Source organism: Natrix helvetica (genome assembly GCF_964273705.1).
Source record: "Natrix helvetica genome assembly, contig: HAP1_SCAFFOLD_433, whole genome shotgun sequence".
NCBI lineage: Eukaryota > Metazoa > Chordata > Lepidosauria > Squamata > Natricidae > Natrix > Natrix helvetica.
Window position 1 is genome coordinate 2,682 of NW_028113352.1, and position 12,151 is coordinate 14,832.

Sequence of the window (12,151 nt, forward strand, 5' to 3'; positions counted from 1 at the left end):
CTTCCGAAAAGTGAAAAAAATAACCCATGATCTCTCAGCAGTCCAACATACTAGATTTAAAACTAGACAATTAAAAATGTGTTCAGACTTTATCCTTTTTTTAAAAATTGGATAACTTTCTTAATAGACGGTGGGAATGCGGCTGACGTAATATACCTTGACTTCCGAAAAGTGAAAAAAATAACCCATGATCTCTCAGCAGTCCAACATACTAGATTTAAAACTAGACAATAAAAAAAGTGTTCAGACTTTATCCTTTTTTTAAAAAATTGAATAACTTTCTTAATAGACGGTGGGAATGCGGCTGACGTAATATGCCTTGAAAGGTGGGGGAAAAAATAACCCATGACAAGCTAAAATGAATAAAGAAGTTTAAGGTAAGCCAGATGGTGTGACAATTGAACGGAAAAGTGATACGCTGGCTGGGGAATTCTGGGAATTGAAGTCCACCCGTCTTAAAGTTCCCACGGGGGGGGGGGGACAAGCCTTGGTGGACACAACAACGAGACACTTCATTCTGCAGGAGCCGAGTAAACTTGGAGTCCACAGGAGAGAACCGTCACTGCCAATTCCCACAACTGCCCGCCAACACAACCGCAATCTGGCTCAGCACCCAGCCTTTCAGCGGCCACACGCTCCGCAACAATCACACCTACGCCCAATGTTGCGGCGACGGGAAATTAAGTCACGCACACATTCGCGGAAGGCAGGACGGAGGGAGGCGGAGACACGCGTGCCCGGGTGTGGAAAAATGATCCAGGTGTGCTCGCGTGGGTGCAGTAACGGTGCCGTCCCTTTAACGCCCACCGTCCCCGTCGAGTTTGCCTTCCACGCTCCCGGGGCAGCTGTGTGACGAGATGGAGTTGCTCCGGTACTGAGCCTCGTCGAAGTCCAGTTCGTGGCCTTGAACCCGGATCCCGCTGAGGCATCCTTGGAAGAAATGGGCCTCCTGAGATTTTTCCTCGCCTGAAATAAAGATATAAATTTTAAAAAGGGGGTCAGGAATAACAGAAGCCCTGCCAGTTCTCCATTTATCATTATCTTTGCTGTTTGTTTGTAGTATATGGTTTGTATGGCTTGGGTAAATTTCTGAGCCCAAAATTCATCTGTTCCAGTTGAAATAAAGAAAGGTTGCCCACTATGGATAGCCATTTGTCTGGAACGGTATAGGGTTTCCTGCCTAGGCAGGGGGTTGGACTAGAAGACCTCCAAGGTTCCTTCCAACTCTACTATTGTATTGTATTGTATTACTATTACCTCTACTTTTTAAGATTAGAAGTTTTAAATAGAAAGATCAGAGAAGAGAAAGAAATAAAAGGAATGAAAATCAAAAAAAAGAAGAAGAATATAAATGACAAGCATTTGCAGATGACTCGGTTTTTATCCTTCCGGACCCATTAGAAAGGGCACCCAAATTGATAGAAAGAATAGAGGAATATGGAAAAGTAGCAGGTTTGAAAATAAATAAAGACAAAAGGAAGATTTTGACAAAGAATATATCATCAAGACAAAAGGAAGAATTGGCGGAAGCTTTGGAGATTCAAGTCACAAATAAGGTCAAATATTTGGGGATATACTTAAGATGCAATTACAAAATAGTCACACTTAAAGAGAATAACTATCATAGATTGCGGCTGACTTGATGAAATGGGGAAACCTACAACTATCAATGATAGGGAGAATATCTACCGTCAAAATGAACATCCTACCCAGAATCTTATATCTGTTCCAGACAATTCCAATTAGATTAGGGAAAGACTTTTTTGACGAATTAAATAAAATAGTGCTGAAGTTTATTTGGCAGGGGAAAGAAAGCAAGAATAAAATTAAACTTGTTACAAGATGCTAGAATAAGAGGAGGATTGGGCTTACCTAACTGGGAATTATATTACCAGGCAACAAGTTTGATGTCGGTTAAGGAGTGGATAACATTAAGGAATTCCAGATTATTGACGGTAGAAGGACATGACTTACTGTTGGGATGGCATGCTTTTTTATGGTATAAGGCAGGGGTGTCCAAACTTGGCAACTTTAAGACTTGTGGACTTCAACTCCCAGAATTCCCCGGCCAGCTGGGGAATTCTGGGAGTTGAAGTCCACAAGTCTTAAAGTTGCCAAGTTTGGACACCCCTGGTATAAGGGAACTAAAACACGAGGTTAGTTCCGAAGACATTATTTACGGGAGGCTTTGTTTCTGAATTGGGAGAAGATCAAAAGGCAATATTATTTAAAAATTCCAGTCTGGCTATCAACTATTGAAGCTTTTTCATATCCAATAATATACCGAAAGGAACAAAGAGTTAGGTATGGTGAAATATTGAATGCAGAGGGCGGACTTAAATCTATGCAAGAGTTGAAACAGGAAGGAATAGGAATGAATTGGTTTTCATATGTGCAAATACAATCTAGATATGATGAAGATCGTAAAATGGAAGGTTTTTATGATAAAATGACTGGATTAGACAAAATGTTGACAGGTACTGATGAAAAAGTAATTTAAAAAATTTACTAGAGGTTAAGTTAAAGGAAGATAGAGATAGATATAAATGGATGGAGAGGAGAGAGGGAGAGATGATAGATAGATAGATAGATAGATAGATAGATAGATAGATAGATAGATAGATAGATGATTGAGAGATAGATAGATAGAGAGATTATTGAAAGATAGATAGATATAAAGATGGATAGATATAGATAGATAGATAGATAGATGATTGAAAGATAGATAGATATAAAGATGGATAGATAGAGAGATAGATAGAGAGATGATAGATAGATGGTAGATAAATAGATAGATATAAAGATGGATAGATAGATAGATAGATAGATAGATAGATAGATAGATAGATAGATAGATAGATGATTGAAAGATAGATAGATATAAAGATGGATAGATATAGATAGAGAGATGATAGATAGATAGATAGATAGATAGATAGATGATAGATAAATAGATAGATATAAAGATGGATAGATGGATAGATAGATAGATAGATAGATAGATAGATAGATAGATAGATAGATAGATATAGAGTTATACAGTATACAGGTAGTCCTCAACATACAAGTGTTTGTTCAGTGACCGTTTGACGTGACAACAGCAATGAAAAAAGTGACTTATGACCATTTTTCACACTAACGACCACGGTTGCATGATCAAAATTCAAACACTCGGCATAACTGGTCCCTATTTATGACGGTCGCCGCCTCCCGAGGTCACATGACTCTTTTGTGGCCCTTCTGACCAAGCGAAGTCTGCGGGGACGCCGGATTCACACAACAATGGAACGACCGCAGTGATTCACTTAACAACGGCGGCAAGGAAGTTCGTAAAAGGGGGGACAAAGCTCACTTAACGACCGTTTTGCCTAGCCACAGAAACGTTGGCCTCGGTGGTACCACCGGTCGAGGACAACCTGCATTCGAAACCTACCGGAATGTAAATATCAGTGCGTTGTTAGCCTGTGGAACTCCACACCACAAGATTCAGGAGATACTGAATCTCTACTGCAGGGTGAGATCATTTTTACTGTAGATTGATAGGCTGCTTGTCTTACTATTGCAGCCCCTCGGGGTGCGCTACACCCCAATTTTTGAGCAGGAGTTTTGAGCAGAACCCCCCAAAAAACTCCGGGCCAAGACATACCAGGTTCGCCCCCAACAACCAGGCTGCCCATGTTGCCCAGCCACAGCTCTCGCAAGCTCTCGAAGTCGGCGTTGGGGATGGGCTTGGAGATCTCGCTGTCGCCCAGACGCAGCGTGAAGGAAGAGGGGGTGAGGCGGAGGAGGAGGGGGGTCTCCAGGCAGCCCCCCTCGGGGAGAGGGAGCAGCAGCACGGTTTGGTTACTCAGCTGGGCCGTCAGATCCTGGATGGGGGGAGGAAAGACCACAAAATGGGCTGTGGGGGTATTCTCCCCCCCCCTGGCCCTCCCCAGGGAAGGGGTCCTTGGTACTCACAGGCCCATGATGCCCTGCAATCAAACCTTGGTTGAGGATGGTCTCGAGTCTCCACTTTGGACTGTTCATTCATCCATGCATTCATCCATCCTTTTTTCCTTCCTTCTGTCCTTCCGTACGTTCATTTTTCCTTCCATCATTCCATCCATCGCTCCTTTCATCTATCTTCCTTTCCCTTCCATTCATCCGTTCTTCCATTTATTCATCCAACCTTTTATTCATCTTTTTCTTTCTTTCTTTCCTTCCACTTCATCCTTCCATCCATCCATCCATCAATCCCTTCCTTCCTTTGCTTCCCTTCCTTCTTTCTCTTTCTTTCTGCCCTTCTCTCTCTCTTTCTTCTTTCTTTCTCTCTCTTTCTTTCCTTTCTCTTTCCTTCCTTCCATTTCATCCATCCATCAATCCCTTCCTTCCCTCCCTCCCTCCCACCCTTCTTTCTCTTTCATTCTTTTTGTCTGTCTCTCTCTTTCTTCTTTCTTTCTCTCTCTTTCTTTCCTTTCTCTTTCCTTCCTTCCATTTCATCCATCCATCAATCCCTTCCTTCCCTCCCTCCCTCCCACCCTTCTTTCTCTTTCATTCTTTTTGTCTGTCTATCTCTCTCTTCTTTCTCTGTCTCTCTTTCTTTCCTTTCTCTTTCCTTCCTTCCATTTCATCCTTCCATCCATCCAATCCCTTCCTTTGCTTCTGTTCCTTCCCTTCCTTCCTTCCTATTTCATCCTTCCATCCATCCTTCTGTCCTTTCCTTCCATCCCTCCCTCTCTTCTGAAGGAAGGGAAGGGCTGAGACTTTCCCTTCCTGTTGCGGCAGCCATCTTGATTTTGGGGGCCCTTCTTGGCAGACATTCCCGGTCCAACCCATTTGGCGGGCACCCCGATGGCCGGCCCTCCCTCACATCTGCCACCCCTCCCCTCCCGATGTGTCCGTCCGTCCGTCCGTCCGTCCGTCCGCTGGGCATCTCTGCCCTTCCCTTCTCACCCTGTGCTGTAGGGCCAGGCGCAGGACGGGGGGCTGTTTCGACGCCGAGACGGCTAGTAGGGTGCTGAGTTGGGGGGCGGCCCTGATCCTCAGTTGCACAGAGAGCCCCCAGCTGCCGTCGGTGGGGCTGAGCCCGCTGGGGAGACCTGCAAGACAAGGAGGCCGTGGCTGGCACCTTTTGCCGATGCCGAAGCCTTGGTGAGACGGGTGGCATCGCCCCGCCGGGCGTCGAAGGGCCCTTCCCCCCCAACCAAGGGACTCCGCAGGGCCCCCCAGTGCCCAGCCATACCTGACAGTGCAAGGACCCTAACCCTTCCTTCCCTTCCCTCCTCACTTCCTTCTTTCTCTTTCTTTCTTTCTCTCTCTCTCTTTTTTCTTTCTTTCTGTCTCTTTCCTTCCTTCCATTTCATCCTTCCTTCCATCCATCAATCCCTTCCTTCCCTTCCCTCCTCAGTTCCTTCTTTCTCTTTCTTTTTTCTTTCTTTCTCTTTCCTTCCTTCCATTTCATCCTTCCTTCCATCCATCAATCCCTTCCTTCCCTTCCCTCCTCAGTTCCTTCTTTCTCTTTCTTTGTCTTTCTCTCTCTTTCGTTTGTCTTTCTTTCTGTCTCTTTCCTTCCTTCCATTTCATCCTTCCTTCCATCCATCAATCCCTTCCTTCCCTTCTCTCCTCACTTCCTTCGTTCTCTTTCTTTGTCTTTCTCTCTCTTTCGTTTGTCTTTCTTTCTCTTTCTTTCTCTCTTTCTTTTTTCTTTCTTTCTCTTTCCTTCCTTCCATTTCATCCTTCCATCCATCCATCAATCCCTTCCTTTGCCTTCCTTCCCTTCCTTCCCTTCCTTCCTTCTTTCTCTTTCTTTCTTTGTCTGACTTTTTCTCTCTTTCTTCTTTCTTTCTGTCTCTCTCTCTTTCTTTCCTTTCTCTTTCCTTTCTTCCATTTCATCCTTCCATTCATTCATCTATCCCTTCCTTTGCTTCCCTTCCCTTCCCTTCCTTCCTCACTTCCTTCTTTCTCTCTCTTTCTTTGTCTGTCTTTCTCTCTCTCTCTCTCTCTCTCTCTTTCTTTCTTTCTTTGTCTATCTTTCTCTCTCTTTCTTTTCGAGATGGGTGGCATCGCCCCGCTGGGCATTGAGGGACCTTGCCCTCCCAAACCAGGGACTCTGCAGCCCATGGTGCCCGGCCTTACCTGACAGCGCAATGACCGCCTGTCCGTCACCGCGGAAGAAGCTGCCACGCCGGATGGTGGCAAAACACACCTTGGCATCGGGGTGGTGCAAGGATGCCCCTTCGTGCCACTCTTGGCTCGTGTTCAGCCAGTCCCAGCGCCTGATGCAGCCGTCCAGGGCCGGGTTGACCTGCAGTGCCCGTCAGCCGTGGGGCAGGGGGGAAGGGGGGGCGGGAGGGCAAGCGGGGACAGCCAGCGGAAAGAGAAAAAGAGGCCTTTGTGAAATTGGGGGGAAGGGGTGGCATTTGGGGAGGGTGGGGGGAGGCAAGGGGTTCCTGGCGTGGAGGGGCCTCGTGGTGAGATTATGATTATTCGTGGTCCTACGAGGGGAGTTCTTGGTTTATGACCGTAAGGGAGCCTGCCCTTACGTCACGGTCGTAAGTTGCAACAGCCATGGAAGAGGTTGATCGTGGGACCGAGCCCATTTTACAACCCTGATTTTTGTTGTCGTTTTGAACGGTCGTAAATCAAGGCCAGTTGCAAGATGAGGATCTGTTCCTATTCAGTACTTTATTGTTCTATCTATACTGTTCTGTTCTGTATTTTATTATTCTGTTCTGTTATTATTCTATTCCTATTCTGTATTTTATTGTTTTTTTCTATTCTATTTCTGTTCTGTTCTGTATTTTATTATTCTATTCTGTTGTATTCTATTCCTATTTGGTATTTTATTACTCTGTTCTGTTCTGTATTTTATTGCTCTTTTCTGTTCTATTTCTGTTCTGTACTGTTCTGTATTTTATTATTTTATTCTGTTCTGTTCTCTTGTATTCTATTCCTATTCGGTATTTTATTATTTTATGCTGTTCTGTTCTGTATTTTATTATTCCGTTTTTATTCTATTCCTATTCATTATTTTATTGTTCTTTTCTATTCTATTTCTGTTCTGTATTTTATTATTCTATTCTGTTCGGTTGTATTCTATTCCTATTCAGTATTTTATTATTCTGTTCTGTATTTTATTGCTCTTTTCTTTTCTGTTCTATTTCTGTTCTGTACTGTTCTGTATTTTATTATTCTATTCTGTTCTGTTGTATTCTATTTCTATTCAGTATTTTATTATTCTGTTCTGCATTTTATTGCTCTTTTCTTTTCTATTCGATTTCTGTTCTGTACTGTTCTGTTCTGCATTTTATTATTCTATTCTGTTCTGTATTTTATTATTCTATTCTGTTCTGCATTGTATTATTCTATTCTATCCTGTTCTCTTGTATTTTATTCCTATTCGGTATTTATTATTCTGTTCTGTTCTGTATTTTATTATTCTATTCTGTTCTGTTCGTTCTGTTTTGTTGTATTCTATTCCTATTCTGTATTCTACTGTTCTGTTCTGTTCCGGATTTTATTCTTTTCTTCCTCTTCTCTCTTATTCTCTTCTGTTTTGTTCTATTTTATTATTCTCTTCTGTTTTGTTCTATTTTATTATTCTCTTCTGTTCTGTTCCTATTCTGTATTTTATTGTTCTGTTCTATTCTCTTCCATTCTATTCTGTAGTTTATTATTCTCTCCTCCCCTCCCCAACCATCTCTGGTATAGCCCAATGGGACAAATCCAGACATCGTGGCTCATAAATGATGCTTTATGGCTAGTGACCAGGTTGAATGGCACAAACCATGGCTCAAACAAGCCATGATTCATGTATCCCTGCCCAAAAGCTTTAGATGGGCCTATTTCTCAAGCTAAAGATTGGCTACGTCTTTTGAGCTGGGCCCAAATTCAAATCCTCATTTTCTCCCATGCTGACTCTGGATCCATTATCTTTAATCCCCCTGTCCTACCTCTCAGGGCTGTTGTGAGAATCAAAAGAGAGAGAGAGAGAGAAAATGAAAATTATGCGTTTTGGATTATTTTAGAGCAGTGTTCCTCCAGTTTGGGAGCTTGGATTTCAACTCTCATAGTTCCATTCGTTTTGAGGTGTATACCCAATTGTGGCCTGCTTACTCTCTTATCGTCCTTTTCTCTGCAATCTCTCTGCTTTAAAAGGGAGGAGGAAAAAAACAAAACTGGAATGCCTGACTGGGGAATTCTGGGAGTTGAAGTCCACACTTCTTAAAAAGCTCCCAAGATCGAGATGTGCTGGTTTAGAGAAACGAGGGGTCGGTGAAACCAAGGGCAACGGAATCCGCTGGAGGATGTGCGGCCGTTTTCGATCTTGGGGCACGGTCGCCAGAGGAGAGAGATTGGCCTTACCGGGACCAGCAATTCGCTCGGCGAGATGAACAGGCCTCCTACTCCGATGCGCATCTGAGGGGTGGGCCGGTTGACGATCGGGTGGGAGACATGACTGAGGGTGAGTTGGTCATCCCCGTCGACCAGCAATATCACGGAGTGTCCCTCGTTCTTCACCGTGATCTGTCCGGAAGTCACAAGAGAAGTCGCGTACGGGGATAGAGGAACAAGAGGGATCAGAAAGGATCGGGGGACCCCCCCCTCCACACAGGAGGATGTAGGCAACATAGAGGGGGGCAGGGGGGCTCCTTTAGCTGATAGGTAGTCCTCAACTTACAACCAGCTCCATTTCAATGCCTCGTTAGCCTGTGGAACTCCCTGACACAAGACGCAGCAAATATATAAGGATTGTTTTTGACTTACAACCGATGGTTTAGTGACCGTTCGAAGCTACAATGGCACTGAAAAAAGCCGTGTTTCACACTTACGACCGTTGCGACATCCCCGGGGGTCACGTGATCTAAATTCAGACGCTTGGCAACGGACTGACATTTATGACGGTCGCAGTGTCCCGAGGTCATGTGGCGACCATCTGACAAGCAAAGTCACCGGGGAAGCCGGATCTGCTTAACGGCCACGATTCATTTAATGATTTGCTCAACGACTGAGGTGATTCGCTCCACGACGGGGGCAAACAGGTAATAAAATGAGGTGCCCCTCGCTTAATGACCTCGCTTAGTGATGGAAACGCCGGTCTCGATTGTGGTCGTAAGTCGAGGACCGCCTGTCATCCAGCCCCCCCCACCCCTCCCATCTTACCCGATGCCACTGGCCGTCATTGAGATGGCGCCCCCCGGAGACGGTGATGTTGGTGAGCGTGTTATGGATCTGCATGATGGGTTTCCCCCGACGCAAAGCGAGGACGAACCAGTCGACGCCCGGGCTGGTGTCCCCGTAGAAGATCACCCCTTCGGGGTCGAATGTCCGGAAGTCGAAGGAGGAAGCTGCACTGGGTGGGGAGGAAGAGGGAGGGTCTCAAGCGGGGCGGGGGGGGAACCAGTGAGGTGGTCTTTGCTGCAGACCCTCCTGGATGGGGAGGACATGGCACAGCTGGGGGGGGGCAAGGGTGGTCGCTATCCATGACTTCTCTTCCACACCTCCCCCCCTCTCTTTTTCTCTCTTTCTCTGTCTCTCTCTCTCTTTTTTTTCTTTTCCCACTCTTTTTCTGTCCTCTCTTTTCTCTAGCTTTCTTTTTCTCTTTGTCATTCCTTTTCACTTTCTCTTTCTTTCTGTCTCTGTTTTTCTTTTCCCCCTCCCTTTTTCTGTCTTTCTCTCCATCTCTTTTCTCTCTTTATTTTTCTCTATTTCTCTATCATTCTTTTTCACTTTTCCTTTCCATTTCTCTCGGTCTCTCTCTCCATCTTTCTTTTCTCTTTCTTTCTTTTTTTCTCTCTTTCTCTGTCTCTCTCTTTTTCTCTTTCTGTCTTTCTCTTCTTCTCTTTTCTCTATCTTTCTTTTTCCCTTTGTCATTCCTTTTCACTTTCTCTTTCTTTCTGTCTCTGTTTTTCTTTTCCCCCTCCCTTTTTCTGTCTTTCTCTCCATCTCTTTTCTCTCTTTATTTTTCTCTATTTCTCTATCATTCTTTTTCACTTTTCCTTTCCATTTCTCTCGGTCTCTCTCTCCATCTTTCTTTTCTCTTTCTTTCTTTTTTTCTCTCTTTCTCTGTCTCTCTCTCTTTTTCTCTTTCTGTCTTTCTCTTCTTCTCTTTTCTCTAGCTTTCTTTTTCCCTTTGTCATTCCTTTTCACTTTCTCTTTCTTTCTGTCTCTGTTTTTCTTTTCCTGCTCCCTTTTTCTGCCTTTCTCTCCATCTCTTTTCTCTCTTTATTTTTCTCTTTTTCTCTATCATAATTTTTCTCTCTCTTCCCCTGTCTTCCTTTCTCTCTCTCTCTCTGTGTATTAAATATCCCATCATCCCTCCTTTTCTGTGGTGCTTTTTCCCTTTCTCTCTCTCTCTCTCTCTCTCTCTCTCTCCCTTTTCTCTCTCTTTCACTCCCTCCCCTTTTCGCTTTCTCTCCCTCCCTCCCCCCCTTTCTTTCTTTTTTCTCCCTCCCTCATTTTCTCTCTTTCTTTTTTTCTCTCTCTTCCCCCCTCTCTGTATTAAAGATCCCATCATTCCTCCTTTTCTGTGGGGCTTTTCCCCTTTCTTTCTTTCTTTCTTTCTTTCTTTCTTTCTTTCTTTCTTTTTTCTTTCTTTCTTTTTCTTTCTTTCTCTCTCCTCTTTCTCTCTCTTTCGCTCTCCCCTTCTTTTTCTCTCCCTTCCTCCCTTTCTCTTTTTTCTCTCTCCTTCCCTTTCTCTCATTTCCTCTCTCTCTCAATTTTCTCTCTTTCACTCCCTCCCCTTTTCTTTCGTTCTTTTTTCTCTCTCCCTCCCTTTCTCTCCCTTTCTCTCCTTTTCTCTCCTTCTCTCTCTCTCTCTCTCTCTCTCTCTCTCTCTCTCTCTCTCTCTCTGTGCATTAAAGATCCCATCCTCCTTCCTTTTCTGCGGGGCTTTCCCCCCAGCTCCGAGAGACCCTTCCCCACCCCACCCCAGCTGCTGTGAGACCCCACCGGGGGACCTGCGCAAACTCCGTTCTCGGCCCCGCAACGCGCGGTTGTTGCATCCTTGCGTGGCATCCTGGCAAACCCTGCGCGACTCCTGCAAGGGGAGTGAATGGAGGAAGCCCCTTACCCACCTTACCTGGTTACCCTCCGCAGGTCAATGAGCAGCGTGGCGGTTGGGGAGAGGTCTCCCCATCTCTGCCCCAGATTCAGCCCCCCGGCATCCACAGCCGAGCCTCGGAAGCAGGCGCCCAGCTGGAGAGAGGAGAAAGGAGAGGACCAGCCGGCATCAGCCTCGGCCGGCCGCCAGGGGGCAGCAGCGCACCCGCGCAGAAACAGAAGCCGCGCAGTACCCGAGCGCGCCGCTAGGAGGTGGCATGAATCGCCCGTGGGAAGCGCGCGGGGGCTGTTTTGAGCCACGCGGGGGCAGAAAGGGACCTCACCCTCCGCGGGAGGGGCGGGAAAGCCTGTAATTCCCACCCGAGGGCCGCCAGGCGTCGGGAAGGACTTGATGACCTCCCCATCACCCCCACTCCCAAAGGCCGCGGAGGGTCAGGCGTGCCTGCGGGACCCTGAGCTTCACCCGGAGAGAAATTCAACAAGTCAAGCTGTTTTATGCCTGCCGGGTTTAAGCCGGAGCAGGATAACAAAAGAGTAGGAAGGGGGACCTCAGAGGTCATCTAGTCCACCCACCCACCCCCACCCCCGCTCCTCAAACAGGAGACCCTGCATCGTTTCAGGCAAATGGCCGCCCAGTCTCTTCTTTAAAGAGCTCCAGTGAGGGAGCACCCACAACTTAATGGAAGCAAGACAGGAGAACGGAGTTGGAAGGGACCTTGGAGGTCATCTAGTCCACCCCCCCTTCTAGCTTCAGCAGGAGACCCCCACCACATTTCAGACAAACTCTGCTTCTAAAATCAAGCCGAGCTCTTTTGCAGGCAGGACTATGGGGACTCACGTAGAGCCCCTCTCCCTGTGCTTCTGGGCCTCCCCATAAGTTTTTATTTATTTTTTTAAAATAAGTTTTTATTTTTATTTTCTTATATATAGTTACAAGCATACATTCACAGAGTTCTTCTTCTTCCTCTTTTATCACTTTCGCATATTTGTTTTTCCATATAAAGAATTAAAATAATACATTCTGGATTTATTTTGCTTACCATCCCGTACATCTATTTTGTATTATCCCCATAAATTTTCTTTTATTTTCATCTTCCCTCCCTTCTCTACT

General features: G+C 45.5%; 1 protein-coding gene across 1 annotated transcript; it reads right to left on the bottom strand.

Moving 5' to 3' along the window:
* Nucleotides 1-357: 357 nt before the first annotated feature.
* On the bottom strand, nucleotides 358-11,452 carry LOC309382420 (sex hormone-binding globulin-like; the record flags this gene model as incomplete). Its single annotated transcript, XM_081971940.1, has 7 exons — nucleotides 358-966; nucleotides 3,647-3,866; nucleotides 4,933-5,078; nucleotides 6,115-6,283; nucleotides 8,344-8,505; nucleotides 9,142-9,331; nucleotides 11,060-11,452. Coding segments are annotated over 7 exons (1,450 nt in total), but the record flags the coding sequence as incomplete, so codon positions are not given.
* Nucleotides 11,453-12,151: the final 699 nt, after the last annotated feature.